The sequence below is a fragment of the Betta splendens genome, chromosome 19 (assembly GCF_900634795.4).
Source record: "Betta splendens chromosome 19, fBetSpl5.4, whole genome shotgun sequence".
NCBI lineage: Eukaryota > Metazoa > Chordata > Actinopteri > Anabantiformes > Osphronemidae > Betta > Betta splendens.
The window spans coordinates 3,069,118-3,086,520 of NC_040898.2; the positions used below are offsets into that span (position 1 = coordinate 3,069,118).

General features: G+C 43.2%; 1 protein-coding gene across 7 annotated transcripts in view; it reads right to left on the reverse strand.

Annotated features, from left to right (window-relative positions):
• The window catches only part of ca10a (carbonic anhydrase Xa), a 361,550-nt gene that overhangs the window by 5,777 nt on the left and 338,370 nt on the right, over nucleotides 1-17,403 (reverse strand). For 4 of the 7 annotated variants that reach the window (XM_041068359.2, XM_029133907.3, XM_041068360.2 and 1 more), the window contains 2 exons: nucleotides 15,317-15,389; nucleotides 9,129-9,283 (listed from right to left, as the gene is read on the reverse strand). The exons of 1 other annotated variant lie outside the window; for it this stretch is intronic. In XM_041068359.2, the coding sequence (XP_040924293.1) occupies nucleotides 9,129-9,283; nucleotides 15,317-15,389 (228 nt within the window). Of the gene's footprint in view, nucleotides 1-2,670; nucleotides 6,739-6,912; nucleotides 7,091-9,128; nucleotides 9,284-15,316; nucleotides 15,390-17,403 lie in introns of those variants that run through there. 2 more of the 7 variants (XR_005896960.2, XR_005896959.2) reach the window with 2 other exon arrangements.

The following is a 17,403-nucleotide window of genomic DNA, read 5'->3' on the forward strand; positions in this document are numbered from 1 at the left end:
ATAGTTAAATATAGGCGCTGAGTGATGTTATAAGTTTGGTGGAATTGAATGAGTGAAGTGTTCATGTGTGTTCATTATGTGTGTGGTGTTGTTTTATAGGCTGCACTATGAGGGAGAAAAGTATGCGTGTAACTGACCCTCAGTGGACAGTGACGCAATTTATTATGCAATGTGGTTTTGTTCTTGGTTTGCAGAGCTACCACAGAAAGACTGACACTTTGTGTTCCTTACAATGTTCCTCCCCTCTCTGAGGGGATTGAACTGCAATCTGTGCGTCAGCAGCGAAAAGCACTAATCACTGCACCAAACAGCCATGGCCATTTATTATACAGATGGTGAAATCGAAGCCTAATGAATCAATGAGCAACTATGACACAGTCGTACAGTGGCCCTGAAGTGCAAGTCACAAACAAACAAAAAGACGAAACACAACAATATTAACAGCAAACACAACACCATTAACAGAAAAAGATGACATTAACAATACACATGACCACATTAACAGGTAAGACAACAACATTAACAAGAAACACAACAACGTTAACAAAAAACACAATATTAACAAAAAGCACGACAACATTAAAAGGAAACACAACATTACACGTAACACAGAAAGAGTAGGGACCAGGTCTTGTTTCTAATCTAACTTTTCATTACCTGTTTTCCCTGCAAGCTAAAAGCGTGGCTATGCTGCGCTAATTAAAATATTAAGGGCTATTTAACGATGGATTTTATCGGAGACGGGTTTTATAGAAACGTTGCTGCTATGGGGATTGAACAATGTGGTTGGTGCTTGGATGGAAACCTGATACAGGTTCCATGTTTAAACAGCCAACTGCAATGTTCGACTGTAGTGAAACAGCTGTTCAGCACTGATGCTGATGTTACACAAAGTTATTGTCCAGCTGGTTCTCTCCTGCACTTCCTTGTGTGGAAGGTAAAAATTTATTTTTGACCTGTTGTATTTTACTGTGCCAAATATGATATTGTCAACTACATATGTAACTGCAATCAATCTGGTGTATTGTGAAGGGATGTTAATTTGATAATTTTATATCGAAACCAACCAACCAGCATTTAGACAGTAAGGTTAAAAGCAAGCCTTTTCAGTGTTTAGGTGTCCTCCCTATGGGTTAATGAGGCCAACGAGGTATGGCGCTATTTATTTGTACAGGTATATATGTATATTTTCTTCTGTGTAGAAAACTGCTAAATATTTAATTAGCTAATTAATTAAATGACAGTTAATTTTGTAACTTCTCATTACATTGTGCTGTGGTGTTTTAATGTTCCTTATGTTTATGTTTTTTTTAATTAGTTCTCATGACATGTTGGGGGACCTCGTGTATAAACGTTGATTAACAAAATCATTATATAAATACTGCGGTCTACATGTAACGTCTTCATCCTGATAGCAGTGAGTTGAAACAGAGAGTTTTCACAGTTGAGCGCCAAAAGCAGGCGCCAGGCTGGGGAACTATACCTGGCAACCTCGCTGAGACGTCCGAACTCCCCGCTGATACAAGCGACAAACGGCGGAGGAACCTGGACGTCAGCCATTCTGATTGGACCACACAATGGGACGGGCGTGACCGAAAAGATGGTTATGAAGAGCTGCCGTGACCAAAGACTTGCCCCTTGTTCTTTCTGTCTCTTGTTCTCTCCAGCCCTTGCTGTCCCTTCCCCTTTTTCTTTCCCACCCTTGCTCTCGTCCTTCTCTCCGTCGCCTCCGTCCACCTCTAGCTTCCATCTGCCCCCGGAACGCCTGGACACTCTACCGCAGCCAGCAGCTGAACCAACGTGGACATAGTCACAGAGAACAGGCCTGATCACCCATCCACTCTCAGCCACTCGGCAGGGAACCGTCAGCTTAATCATCTCGCCCACTGCCGAATTTAATTGGTCGTTGTCTGTGAATATTTGTATATGGTTTTGCAGCACTGGTAAATGGCTATGGTACGGAGTTCACCCTTCAACTAACTTAAATACAATTGAGACTGTATTGGCTATTCCAAATTGCTTATTGGTCCCTGGTAACAGGGTGGTGCCCCGCAAATTAATGAATTATTAATTCAGTTATTAATTATTAATCAATAATAATTAAGTGTTTCACTTACCAAGCTATAGACATTTGTCATATAATTATATATATTTAAGCAAATAACCAAAATTTGAGAATCTAAATTATAAATACATTTGGTATCTCCACTCAGGAGCTATAAATCCAATTATTATAATTTGTGCTCCTTGCATATCCCCAACAAACATTACATGTTAGTTTGACGCACTGTGTTGTGTGGCCACGGTGTATGTACATGTGTATATATAAGAGAGCACCGGTGGTATCACTGAATTGAATATTTGGGCATGGCGAGGTTACACATTGTCACCACAAGGGGCCTCGACCCCTGAGTGTGACGGTCGCAGCAGCCTGCCGCTCGTCCTCGACTTCAGTCTGGCTGAAGCGGAGAAAGAGACAGGTCTGCTAGATGTACATCTGAAAATCATTTTTGGTTGGTTGTAATACGTGTACACGTGGTACGTGTATTCCCCTGGTTGTTTCACTGGCAAATGTATTGTGTTTGTCTTGAACGTGGCCATATAGGAGAGCCAAGTTAGGTAGGTTAGCTTAGCTTACCAATGATTACTATGTTAAGATCTGTTAGAAAATCCATCCATCCATTTTCTTAACCGCTTACTCCCCAGTGCGGGGTCACGGGGGTGCTGGAGCCTATCCCAGCTGGCTACGGGCGAGAGGCAGGGTACACCCTGGACGGGTCGCCAGTCCATCGCAGGGCAACACATAGACAGACAACCATTCACTCACACACTCACACCTACGGGCAATGGAGAGAGGCCAATCAACCTAATGCACGTCTTTGGACTGTGGGAGGAAGCCGGAGAACCCGGAGAGAACCCACGCAAACACGGGGAAAACGTGCAAACTCCACACAGAAAGGCACGAGGTCCGCCTCCGGCAATCGAACCCAGAACCTTCTTGCTGTGAGGCGACAGTGCTACCCACCGCACCACCGTGCCGCCCCCTGTTAGAAAATCTTTGGGTGTTATCTTTGATTATTTCATTTTTTTTTTTTAAATAATGCTTTCACCTGGCTCAACATTTTGCCTTAGATGAAGCAAACTTACTGAAACACCAAGTAAAATATTGGTTCATGTTTATCTATAGTGGTGCAACTGTTTATGCATTATGCCTTGTGACACCTTGTGTCGTTGAATAACTTGGAGGGAGCTACAACATGTGTCTGCATACTCATGTTTAGACACACACACAGCTAACATTAGGGGTGAAGGTTACTTTTTGTACCTGTGGAAAGTAAGCTAACTTAAGCATAACTGTTTCTCAACTGGCTTACTAGTTGACGTCTGTTCTGGTGCCAAGAAGTTGACAAAAGTAAAACGAGAGAGAAAACTAGTAGGGTGTCTGCTTCACAGAAGTTAAGCAATGTTTATACCAAGTCATTAGAGGTGGATTAATAATATAATTGCTAACTGGGTGTTACATTTATAGTCCAGCGTCATGAGGATGTCCTTCCTGACTAGCCAACAAACAGGTGTTTTATCATCTGCACTCAGGAAAGTAACTATAATATTTTTGTTTACACAAAAATACAAATATTTGTCAATGAACCTGTATTGACTGACTGCTCAGACACTTACACTATGAAGTGGGAAGACTGTAATCAATTAAAGTGTCAACATCGATTGTGTTGTATTGCTGTAGATTAGCAAACAAAATGTATGCATCATTGTGCTGACACAATAAGTTTACATTTTTCCTTCAGGGTGACACGGTATTTTGCAAACAACAATTCGTGGGTCACCTCTGATATCCAAGCTCTGCTAAAGGAGAAGAAGAGACGGTTTAGATTAGGGAACAAGGAAGAGCTGAGGAGGAAAATCTGTGAGGGGAAGGCCAGATACAGGAGGAAGATGGAGAAGCAGCTGCAGAAGAACGTCAGTGAGGTGTGGAGGAGCCTGAAAATCTCTGGCTTCAAAGCACCACACTCACATGCAAAGGGGGACCTGAGCTAGGTTAACGGCCTGTACCTACACTTCAATCAGTTCGACCAAGCAAGCAGCTGCTTCCAAACTGGCACCTGGCTCAACCCCCACACCACCAGCGCCTCAGAAGACTGGACTACCCCCCACAGCCCTTCACACCTCTACACAAAGCCCTGCACAATCAGCCCTGCAAACACCCCTCTCTTCACACCACCCTGATACTGCGACACTACCTGTCTGTGGACAGGAGAGCAGCCAGACGAGATGGCACCAGCTCCAGACTCCTAAAGTCCTGTGCAGATGAACTGTGTGGAGTTATGGAGCATGTCATCAACCTGAGCCTCAAGATCTCTGGCTCTGGAAGACCTCCTGCGTGGTTCCAGTGCCTAAGACACCCCACACCCAATACCTCAGCAGCTTCAGACCAGTGGCTGTCATATCCCATATGATGAAGACACTGGAGAGGCTGTCCTGGGTCACCTCAGATCTGTGGTGGGAAGTGGACATCCTTTGAAGTAGAAATCAATGTTGATCAAGCCCAATAATAACCGGCCCATTCTTGGTTCTTATGTCTTTTTTTGAAACATTTGATGCAGAATCCTAGGGTGAGAAGCCCACCTTTTTTTCTGTTAAATTGCCATACTTTTCACTTTTATTATTATTATTATTAATATTAAATATTGGAATCTAATTGGATTCATTTATTTTCGAAAAAAACAGTCTTTACAAAAGTGAGGAATGAAGTTAATACAACCTGTAGAGAGGAATTTACATAAAGCGTAAAATAGCTATAATTTTTACAGCAAAGCCCTTGTGTTTATTCACATTGAGAATAAAACAGAAGTTGTCAGTTAGAGATATACTTGTGGCACTAACAGCTCACCCAATTTAGCAAATCAACACACTGATCCCTCTGGGATATACTGGAATACTCCTTAATCCTTAATACTTCTACACAGCTTGATATGGATTTGTTGGTAGAGTCAGATGGAACTCTGCTATGAAAATATTGCATAGTTCATATACATCTGAATTGCATGGTATGGCCAGTCAAAAGACACATTCATTTTTGCATCGTTGAACATGTTCATCTTCAACCAAAGAAAGGTAGTCTCTTGTCCTGTAGAGTTCAGGCAAAGTATATCACAAGTATATATCACATTGGGTCGACCGCTGGGGCCTGATGGTTTGTGCGTTCCAGACCTGTACGGTGTCTTCTAGCTCATCCTGTTAAAAACGACAAATAGATTTATGCAGACAATTTATGATCCCAAACATACATATAAATCTGACCACAGCACTAGATTATTTTATTTACACACAATATTTATGTAAATGTATTCCTCTCTTTGCTCTACCCCCTCGTCTCATCGGCCTCTCCCCCTCCATTCCTCTCTGTTGCTTTTTTCAGTTCCTACTCCTCCTCTCTCACAAATATGCACATAAAACAAAAAACATGAAAACATGCGAATACATTAACTCACCTGGATAAGTCCCGTGCAACAGAACTGAATGAGACTTTTGTCCAGAAGAATTGTACGCACTGGCTATAAAGAAAGCCCCACCAATATTTAATTCTTTGATTGGCAGTGGGCGGCACGGTGGTGCGGTGGGTAGCACTGTCGCCTCACAGCAAGAAGGTTCTGGGTTCGATTCCCGGAGGCGGACCTGGTGCCTTTCTGTGTGGAGTTTGCACGTTCTCCCCGTGTTTGCGTGGGTTCTCTCCGGGTCCTCCGGCTTCCTCCCACAGTCCAAAGACGTGCATTAGGTTGATTGGCTTCTCTCCATTGCCCGTAGGTGTGAGTGTGTGAGTGAATGGTTGTCTGTCTATGTGTTGCCCTGCGATGGACTGGCGACCTGTCCAGGGTGTACCCTGCCTCTCGCCCGTAGCCAGCTGGGATAGGCTCCAGCACCCCCGTGACCCCGCACTAGGGAGTAAGCGGTTAAGAAAATGGATGGATGGATGGATGATTGGCAGTGCTGGCTCCCTCCAGGTAACTCTCAAGGGTATCATCTGGGTGAGCAGGACGAAGGAAATGCTGAAAACCTCTGACGTATCCATTCTCAGTTCCAAGATTACCTCCTTCAAAACCATGCGCACATCTTCCTTTCTCACACGCATTCCGTGTTTTCGGCATTTAGTGTACATCCAATGGTACCTGTGAAGTTGCCCAGAGTACTGCAGTTTGTTGCTAACAAAATCAACCAAGCGTCGGAGTAGGTTTTAAGCCCAGAATAGCCCATTTTGTTAAGTTTTCTTTTAAGGTGCCTCTCGCTCAGGTAAAAATTGTGTTTACTTCCAAGCAGTGATTTAATGTCTCTGTATTTGAGACTCAGCTCAAAATAAAATTCTATGAACGGCTTCCACACTTCCATGTTGTAGTTTCTGTGCTGACCTGGAAGTAGATTTGCACTACCGGAAGTAGATTTCTTAAACTTATCGAAAATATCGCCAGATCAAAGACGCTCAGACATCGCTTTATATTTTTAACAAAAGGTTATAAAATATACATATAAGCGTGTTTGAATAAAGACATAGTTTCTAAGTCGTTCAGCAACTTTTTATTTTGAATCAAAGCAAACAGTTGTTATAAAGCCACAGATTGATTGGGCCAAAACCCTTTTCTTTTCTTCATCTTCTTTTAGTGGCTGGCAAAACAAGACCGTTGTCCCCTCATGGAGTCTCTGTGAGGATATACAACCAGCCGATATTACCTGCAATTGGAAAAAATTTATTATTTTATTAGTATTAGGATTGCTGCTAACCAAGCTAACACACAGGCTAACATAAGCAACGCAAGCTAATGCTGTCCCCAAATGAGAAGCAGCAGCTCATAACTGTGCTCAAACACGGCACAAACGAAAACAATAAACAGTCGAATATATTACTTAATAGGTGCTCATTTCACCGTTCTGTCCCGGCTGTTTTTCCTGGGTTGTCCTTGGTCTTCTGATGTTAATTTGACTGCTGCTTGTTTGAACTAATGATCCATAAAACACACGTTCTCTCATCAGCAGATTCCCCACTTCACCCAAGATGACTTGGCAGCAATGAAGCTGATAATACCTACAAAATGAAGTAGTAATATTGAATTAGTTGCTGCCAGCCACTTGGAGAGAATACACAAGCTTAGCGTTACTCCTACCAGTCTTAAACAGCACAAGCAGCAGTTTGTTAGGTAAACAGTGGAATATATTACTTACTCAGTGCTTATTCAACCGTTCTGTCCCGGCTGTTTTTCCAGTTTTTTCCGGGCAATCTGAAGCTACTTTGTAGCTCCTCTGTCGACATGAAGCAAAAGTTTCTTGGGATCTCGCGAAAGTTTCTCAGGATCTCGCAAAACTATCTCGGGATCTCGCAAAACTATCTCGGGATCTCGCAAAACTTTCTCAGGATAATTACCTATTTTTTTCACAATTTTTTCCCTCCATGTTCTTTCGGGGGCTCCATAGGCCTTAGAGGACAATTTCCAATGTAAGTGAAAATCTCCCGCCGCTGAGGTTTAATCATGTTTTGAGTGCAACCTCTCCTCTTACGTCATCCACCGAGGGCTGCCAGATTTACCATCACCAGTCAAATTTTTTTGATTTTGGAGGTTTTTAAAACAATGAATTATCTTATTTTCTATTACTTGTATGCAAACTTTACTTGAACTAATGATGGTACTGAATTTCAATGTGTCATATTACATTCTAAGCAAAAAAGTAAATATAAACATAACAGTTTTTGTAAAATTTACACAAGGTAACACTCCCTGCACTCTCAGTTTCTGTCTAGCTTCACGTTTGGTCATGTGATTTATCCACCTGCATCTAGTCAGTAATCAATCTGTGTACTTCAGCTCTAAGTCTTGCCTTACTCAGTGCCAGATTGTTTTGCCATGTGCCTACTTGCAAGCGTTCCTTTATCTGTAGGTCTTGCCTGGTACTGAACCCTGATCTGCCTATGACTCTGCCTTGCGCCACAATTTTGGATCCTGTTAGTAGTGCTCTCAACCTTTGCCTGTACCTGTTCTGATTAGAGATGGCAAAATCGAAGCCTCATGTTTTATTGTCAAATAAAAGTTATTTAATCAAAGGTGTGAAATTGTGTTTCTCTGTGAATAATAGTATAAAAGTAGTCTTGATGGGGCAAATATGTTCGATAATCCAACGTTATTACAGCTGTATTTAGTGCTTCTGCAACTTTGTTTATTACTACATTGACATGTCTGTCATTTACTTAAGACCTTTATTTTATTTTTCTACAGAACATTAATCACCTTCTCACTACCTCTCCAACTTTGAAGAAAAGCCGTTTGCACTGCACTGATGTCTGACTAATAAAGATATTTTTATTGTAATTGCGACTTGTCAAAATGTAGTTGTAGTCTTTAATTACATTTTGAACTTGTCATAAATACATTACAGATATCTGTAATCTGAAACCTGTCTATCTTATAGATCACGTTGTATCGACACCGCTCGCTCTCATTGGTCACATGGTTTGGAACGCGCTTGAGATTCTGTTTGACGACACTTCCGCTTCAAAAGATCGATGCTGAGTCGAATGGAAGGTCTCGAGTTAGACATCTCTATATCTGATTGCCTATTCCCTGCCTGCAAACGTGTGTCTCTTCACAATGTTGATTTCATTAAAACCTCAAAGCTTTGCCTGCCTTGACACCACATCAATTAAGGGGAGAGTTTTGTTTTTGTTTTCATGTTTTTGTTTTATATTAAACTATTATTTGTATAAAGTTGTTTGGATTGATTTGATAAGTTTTTATGATTTACTGACTTGCCTGTTGTGTTTTGATGTCTTTCATTGAGTTTAGATAGGTATTTGTCCTTATTTATCCTGGTGTGTCTCAATGGCCTCATCAGCCATTATATATGTTCCCTGGTGTGTTTGTTCTTCAGGTCAATTGATTTGGGTTATTTGCCTAATTACTTATCCATTAGTGTAGTTTTGTTGACCTATTTTATGAGGCTTAGTTTGTAGTTAGTGATGTGTAATTTGTTTTCTTTTTCTTTTTGGACTAAATAAATAATTTTTTTATGGGAAAAGTCCACTTGTCTTCCTCCTGCCTTCCTGTTCAGCCCTCGCAGTGGCTCATGCTAACCTGCATGCGTGTGAGGTACACTGGCTTGTTCATCAGGATCCATGTGGCTGTCTCAAAGCATGGAGGGATTGTCATGGAGCCATCATATGTAATAAAACTACTGGTCTCAGGGTAAACCTCCTCTATGTTCAGGCCAGTCAGTAGATATGCGTCATCTGCCAAGAGAGAAGCAGTCAGGACAACAAAGAGAGAGTGAGAGACCTTAGGTTTCAGTTTTCACCTTCCCTGAAAGGTGCATGAGAACATCTGAATTTATTACCAAATTACTAAAAAGAATATCTTAAAGCAAGGGTGGCCACTGTTTGTGGTCAAGTCAAAAAAGTATAGATATTGTCTGTTTAAGACAATAATTCAGTAACATTTGTTATTTTGGTGACATAACCGAAGGAGGAGGAAATTCCTTTATTAATCCCACAGTGGCCCCAGTCCCTGTGCCTCAGCCGGCCTCAGTCCCTGCGCCTCAGCAACCTCCACGTACTGCCCATGTTCCAGCTCAATCCCCCCTGTTGGTTTTTGCACCGGCCCTGCATACATGACTGTCCCCTGCCTCAGCCTTGCTGCAGCAGCCAGCTACCACCTATGTTGCTGTCCTGTCACTCACACACTGAGCTCCAGCTCAGCCACGTCTCGCTAAAGCTCCAGCTCAGCCACGTCTCGCTCAAGCTCCAGCTCAGCCACATCTCGCTCAAGCTGTGGTCTGGCAACGACCACATCCGCCTCGGTTCCTGGTGGTCTGGCACCGACCGTGCCTGCTTCGGTCCTGGTGGTCTGGCATCGTCTGCTTCGATTCTTGGTGGTCTGGCATCAACCTTGTCCGCCTTAGTTCCTGGTGGTCTGGCACCGACCACGTCCGCCTCGGTTCCTGGTGGTCCGGCTTTGGTTTATCTCGTGACAACTACATCAGCTCAGATCTGGGTTCGTCTCTGGTCCTGGCTCCAGCGCTTCATCTATCATCGTCTCTGGTTCTGGCCCCGGCACCTCGTCTGGCATCGTCTCCGGTTCTGGCTCCGGTGCCTCGTCGCCCCTCGTCTCTGGTTCAGGTCCCTGCGCCTCGTCGCCCCTCGTCTCTGGCCCCGGCATCTCGTCTGGGTCCAGCTCTTTGTCGTTCCTCGTCTCTGGCCCCCTAGGACTCCAGTTACGCTTTTGGGCACTACGGGTGCCATTCTGCAAATTCCCCTCAGACGGGGGGTCCTGTCACAAACTTAAACTCTAAGCCATTGCTCATGTCAACTTCCTGATTTGTTTTCCTTCACTTCCTGTTGTTGGCCGATTGCCTTAGCTCCCGCTTTACTTCCGGTTCTCATAGCCACCGGTTCTCATAGCAAGCTATCGGTAATTACTCTCCTGCACTTAAGCACCAGTACTCACCCTGTCTAGTTGCCAGATTGTCTGCGTCGCTTAGCCAGCATTCCAGCATTCTAATCTCCCGTGTATGACCAAAGCTATCCTGACCTTGTTCTTGCCTCGCCTCCGAGCTTCGTGAGTATTGAACATAGCTTGTCTTTGATCACCTACCTCTTTGACTCTACAGCGTTTATGTCTCGTAAGTCCTGCCGTGTACCCCTTTTGGAACGTGTTTTTGACCACTCCTTGTCTGCTCCCTGTCTGTACCGTTGCCTGGATCTTGCCAAACCTGTGTACCAACCGTTGTCCATCTGACCAAAGAATGCTTTAAATCACACCAAACACAGTGCTGTGCATTTGGGTTCTTGTTGTTGGCACCTTGCTGGTCTTAGTGACAGACCTTGACAGAAATAATAGAAGTATACTTTGTGACATCATCGAAAGTAGAGCAGCACTAACGACTCACAACTATTACCTACTCATCAATGTGCGCTCCACCTTTAGCCAATTACTACATCAGTGGCAGAAGGATGCAACTGATCCTAGCTGAGACTAGCTTGGTATTGGAATTTTGTATTAGACTTGTACTAGACTGTGTCACAGTTCCTGATCATCAGGTCTAGCTTTTGATTTTATTTTTGCCACTTCCTGCTTAGTTTCATTTGTGTTTATATTGTGTTTATATTTAGCTTCAAACCAGTCAATCTCTCATTAGTCTTGTATTTAAAGTGCCACTTCTCACGAGGTTCAGTTGCCAGATTGTTGTGTGTCCATGCCATCTTTCTAGCGTTCGTCTCATGTGAGTGTAGTCCGTGTACCGACCTCTGATTCCTGTCTTGACCTTGCCTTTCTTGCTCCCTGTATTTTGTTATCTGATATCAGCTTTACTATGTTTGAACCACTGCCTGCCTCTGCCTGCTCCTTGCCTGTACTGCTGCCTGTGCTCACATGTGTACGGAAGCCTGCCTGTCCGTGACTTCAAGATTAAAGTCTTTTGATCTTTTTCCACCTGAGTCCAGTGAACCTAGCTTCTGACAGAACAATCTGGCCAAAGATGAACTCAGCCAGCACCGATGACTACCGAACCACCATACAGGCTTTGGGAAAACGTCTTGTGAAGAGGAGGAGAGAATGGAAGCCTTTCTGCAGGAAATTACTCGTTTGGCCACCAACCAAGAAGCCCTGGTCACAAGCATCACAAAACAGATCCAGCGACTTGCCCCAGCCTCGTCTGCAGCTGCTGCTCCAATCGTCTCTGCCCCTCCTGTGGCAACTACTCCAGCCTAGTTCGCTTGCCTTGGAGCTCCCGCCCGCTTCTCTGGTGAGTGTGGCGACTGTCGTCCATTCTTAACATAGGACGAGGTCCATTTTGAGCAACACTCACCTTCTGTTCCGACCAAGCAATCCAAGGTGGCTTACTGTACGTTGTCTCCCATCTGACTGGCAGAGCCAAGATCTCGGCCAGAACTGTCTTCTTTCCACGCCTTCTGGAAGCCCTGAAGGAGATATTCCCGCAAGTAACTCCAGGTTGCGAGGCAGATCAGTTCAGCAGGCGGTGCTGGTGGACTTTGGTGCCAACTCCAACTTCATGGACATCTGCCTGTCTGACCAGCCACTATGAGCACTTGGTCATGCCTTTTTTTTTGTCTTACTAACGCTCCTGCTGTTTTCCAGGCCTTTGTAAACAAAGTGTTGGGTCCCATGATTAATGATTTCGTCTTTGTTTATGTGGATGACAGTTTGGTCTTCTCCCGTACCAAGGAAGAGCATCAATGCCATGTTTGACAGGTCCTCAAAGCTGCTGGAACACAAGCTTTACGTTAAAGCAGAAAAGCGTGAGATTCACGTCCCTTGTGCCACTGCAAAACCCTTCTTGGGCATTGCAGTGGCACAAGGTCAGATCCAGATGGACCCATCCAAGACCCGAGCTGGGGGTCAGTTCCTCAATTCCATTGTGATGTCCAATGTTTTCTGGTGTTTGCTAATTTCTATTGTCAGTTCATCTGACGCTTTAGTTCTCTTGCTTTACCATTCTATGCTCTTACCTTACCCAGGTCCAAATTTGTGTGGTCCCCTTCAAGCAGCTGAAGACTAGCTTCATTTCAGCCCCGGTTCTTCGGATGCCGGATTTTGCCCAGCAATTCATCACAGAGGACACATCTAATACAGGAGTTGGGGCAGTCCTTTCTCAGTGGGAGCCAAAAGGGGGCAAGATGCATCCATGTGTTTTTATGTCACGTAAGCTCTCTGCTGCAGAACATAGCTATGACATTGTTAACTGGGAAATTTTGGCAGTAAAGTTTGCTTTGGAGGAACAGCAGCATTGGTTGGAGGGAGCTGAACAACAGTTCATTGTGTTCACGGATCATAAATATCTGGAATACCTAAAGACCGCTAAGTGGCTGACCTCCCAACAAACAGACTGATTGTCCCTCCGGAACTAAGAGGTAAGGTGATCCATTGGGCCCATACACCCACTTTTAATGTCCACCCAGGAGCCCAACGGATGGAGTTTGTAGTGGGCCAATGCTTCTGGTGGCTTTCAATGACCAAGTGTGGCTCTCCACCCAGGATCTGCCCTTACGCTCCCAGTCATGTAAGTTGGCACAGAAGTTCATTGGGCCCTTTGCCATTGAGAAATTGCAAAGGGCCATTAATCCGCTTTCTGCCAGGCTCTGCTTGCCCAGGTCTATGCAAGTTCATCCTACTTTTCATGTCAGCCACCTCAAGCCCTTCCTTTCTTACCTTTTCCCCCCTTAACCTCTGCCACCACCTTCTTGCCTCATCGACAGTGGACCAGCCTACACTGTTCGCTGTTGGCTAGCCATAAGCGTGGGAGGGGCCTCCAGTACCTCGTGGACTGGAAGTGGTATGGGCCCAAGGAGCGCTCCTGGATTCCAGCTAGGGATGTGCTCGACCAGAATCCGCCATATGGGTGGGTTCTGACACAGTTCCTGATCATTAGGTCTAACTTTCGGGTTTATTTTTGCCACTTCCTGTTTAGATCTTGTTGTGTTTACGTTTAGTTTCACACCCATCAGCTGCAGTCAATATCTCATCAGTTTCCAGGTTGTTGGGTGCCCATGTCATCTTTCCATCATTTATCTCATGTATGTCTAGTCCGTGTACCAACCTCTAATTCCTGTCTTGACCTTGCCTTGCCTGCTCCCTGGATTTTGTTATCTCATATCAGCTTTACCATGTTTAAACCACTGCCTGCCTCTACCTGTTCCTTGCCTGTACTGCTGCCTGTCCTCACATGTGTACTGAAGCCTGCCTGTCTGTGACTTCAAGAATGAAAAGCCTATTGAACTTTACGCCCTCGTCTGTGCTGTGCATTTGAGTTCCAGTGAACCAAGCTTCTGAGAGACTTGTACTGGGCTGGTACTGGGCAGGTATCAGGCTGGTATTAGACCAGGTCTGACCTGGAGTTAGAATGGTACTTGGCTGGTACTAGACCAGGTTTGGACTGTTATTGGACTGGTACTAGACCAGGTCTGGGCTGGTATTGAGCTGGTACTGTGCTGGTACTAATAAATGAAAATGAAGGAGCCATAACTTGATAGCTGAAGGTAGTCATACCTGATCCTGGCTGTTCTGGAAGTGGTTTAACAACCTGGACATTTGTTTTTGAAAGGTAGGACTTTATTGAACTGTTTTATAACAGTTTTTCCTAACTTCCTATTTCTTACAAATTAACTGTGCTCTCAAATCACAGTCTCTTAGTGTTGCAGCACAAAACCTCTTATCTAAACTGTCTCAACTGTCAAGACACATTAGACTGCAACTCTCCCACTGCATATTCACACCTCAGCCTGTTGACAACCGGGCTGCCTGTTTTGAGGAGGTCTTTGCGCCTTTGGTGCTAATTCACCTGCTGAATTAGCATTAAAACTGCAATATGTTAAATTTAACATTGTAAATATTACACATATCAAGAATATTAATTCATTTGAGAAAACAATTGTGAGTAGCTTCATATGTAATAGAATGATCTAATTCCAGCCACATTATATGTAAGGCTATAGCACTTCTCTATCATTGCCTATTGTGATTGTGCAAAGGAAATACATTTTTACAGTGTCATTCTTTTGTGCTTTAAAATCATCTTAGGACAAAAGCATTCCTATCCAGTCCTTGACAGTCGGTGTCCCTGCTGGTTTTCCAGCTCTCTCTGCTGATTATCTTAATCAGGTGTGTCAGTCATTGACAGAACACACCTGGTCAAGTTAATCAGTAGGATAGGTAGTCCCTCGTCGGCATCAGTTTGACATCCCTGCCCTAGAAGATACCCACCAGTACCCCCCCGCACCCTACTTCTCTGCTCAGTGCTTCTGAGACTGCTCCTAGCCACAAGGGGTCAGTATGTTTATCCAGCCAATCCCACCAATAATTCAATCATTTGTCTCTTCATACAAGCTAGCCCCAGGTGATCATATTGCTGATGTTTCCTCTCCAATATACCAAGCAATATGCTGTTAGATGGAAGCCCCCAGGGAGAGGCTGTTGACTGCTGCCTAACATGTGGCCTTCAACTGCTTCCTCTAGCAATCTGATTTTTCTTTGCAGCCTCTCACCATTGTTCAGTATGACTGAAATTTGACTACATTCACCTGTCTAAAATGCCAGAATCACTAAAAACTACTTATGTATGCAATGGAAGGAAGGTCTAATGTTTTTGTGGATGTACTATGAAAGCCAAGCCAGCTTTCTTGTTGATAAACAGTCACCATTCAAACTATGCAGTTAAATGCTTTTCTAATGGTTTTTGTTAAAGTAGCTTTGCATGCAGGTGCTAACCTTTAGACTGTAAAACATCCAAATTGTATTTAGTCATGACTTACTCTTATATGTTATTCTTGTGATGGTATCCCTGTTCAGCATCCGATTCAGAAATGAGTTTGATGTTTCTGCAATCTGTATTAAAGGAGAGAAAAAAAGAGTGAGGTTCAGTTTAGCAAAGACACTAATCACATAATGAACTGAGTGTCCATTTAAAATTAAACCAAATTTAATCTCCTCACTCCTGTACAATAAAAGATAAGTCCAGGACATTTTTTTACTCCATCATCTTTAATGTCTATGAAATGTCCAAACCCATTGATGGATTGTGTACAGTAAGCTATTACAGGTGTCTCTAGTGTTGCTTTGTCTTCTGGAAAACAATGCCTCCCAATGAAGCCATTAAAAGATTTCATAGTTTTTCACATTGTTTTGTCAGTGCATTAGACATATTATTTTACATAGTACTGTATGTATGTGATGCAGCACATATAAAGAAGAGAGAAAAGAACAACAATTAAAAAAAATACAAACAGAATGGTCAGACCAGTAACTCAGCACAGAAAGCACAGTTGGACCCGCAACTGAACAATGGTGACACATAGTTCTGAGTAAGAAGAGCTGAACAGAGAGCTTGGTCCATTGAGGAGTTTACTAGCAATAGGCTCTTGTAACCCACCTCAGCTCCAAGATAGTGACTGAGTGATAGAGGTGTCTGTTTCTCGATGTTAATTGTCTTAAGGAGCAGTGGAACAAAAGTCTGAATTCGCTTTAGGAGAAACCCACATTGAGTGGAATAGTAAAAGATGACAGAGGAAAATTTTTATGCACTGTATTAAATCTTTTTTAATGCACTGTATTAAAAGAACATAGATAACAGATGAGGGTTGAGATGAGTGAAAGTATGGGACATTTGTCTACATTTCTATCTGTCCATTTTCTACCACTTTCCTGTTCGCGGGGCGGGTGCTTGCTGAACCTAATAGTATGTCTTTGGACTGTGGGAGGAAGCTGGAGTACCCAGAGAGAACCCAAGCATTCACGGGGAAAACATGTCTCCCCGAGCCGCCCCGGAATCGAACCTACACCCCTCTGCACCAATTTTTTTATAATCTATATTGGGCTATTTATTTACCCTGCCAATTACACTGGTCAACAAAGAAGTCATTACTGACTTAAAAAGGCCCTAATGTGTAGTGTTTCTGTGTGATGAACAGAAATATAACAATGAAAAAAAAATAATTGGCTCTCATTTTGAAAATATTTCATATTCTCACAGCTTCAACGTGTAAATTTATGTAAAGTATGGTGGCAACAACATTTTAAATACAGTGTGAGCCTAGAATAATGTAATATTGCACCGCATTGTATAGTGCCATCGTGCTTAAATCATCCAGAGCTGATTGCATAATTTTCTAATGCAATGCAATATTACTATCATGCAGTCCCTATAGTAAGCTGACGTCAGCAGCGTACTACGTAAAGCCCAGTCAGGAAGGCGGAGCATTTAAAATACTTAAGCCTTTGTGCGAGACACTATAAGCTAATGTTGCTTAAAAACGATATTAATTTATTATATTTTATCCACTTAGGTACATTACAGAACAGTAATACCTCAAATGTGCATTAATACCGTCGACAATTTTTGCTATATTTGTGGTTAAGTGGCATTTGGCAACCAAAAGAAAAGTATCACTTCTCAAGTGAAGAAGGCATATCTTTTTTTTCATCTTTACTTTGGATGGAAGGTTAGTAACCAAGGCAAGCCTTAGGCTCCGCATATATGCTGTGTTATAAATTTATTTTATATGTAAATCTGTACTCGTCTTCTGGTTTGTTGCTCATGAGGAAAAAATACAAAACAAACTGGATTTGCAGAGAACGAAAAACTAAATTGTTCTCTTGTCATAGCAGCTTTTAAGTTTAAAGCTCCCTGATCATACAGCTTTTCACAATATTGGACGTCAATATCTCAGTAAGGTTTCTGTAAATTTTCATTCCATAAAACCCTTTAGATCGTCCACACTGCCCCTGTCAATATGTGGTTTTCACTCCCCATCAGCAAACGCTGTGTTTTCTGGGCGTGTCGCAAGCGAAGCTGCTCGCCACGCCTCTGTACGGAAGTGCATACCTTTTTTTTTTAAATTGG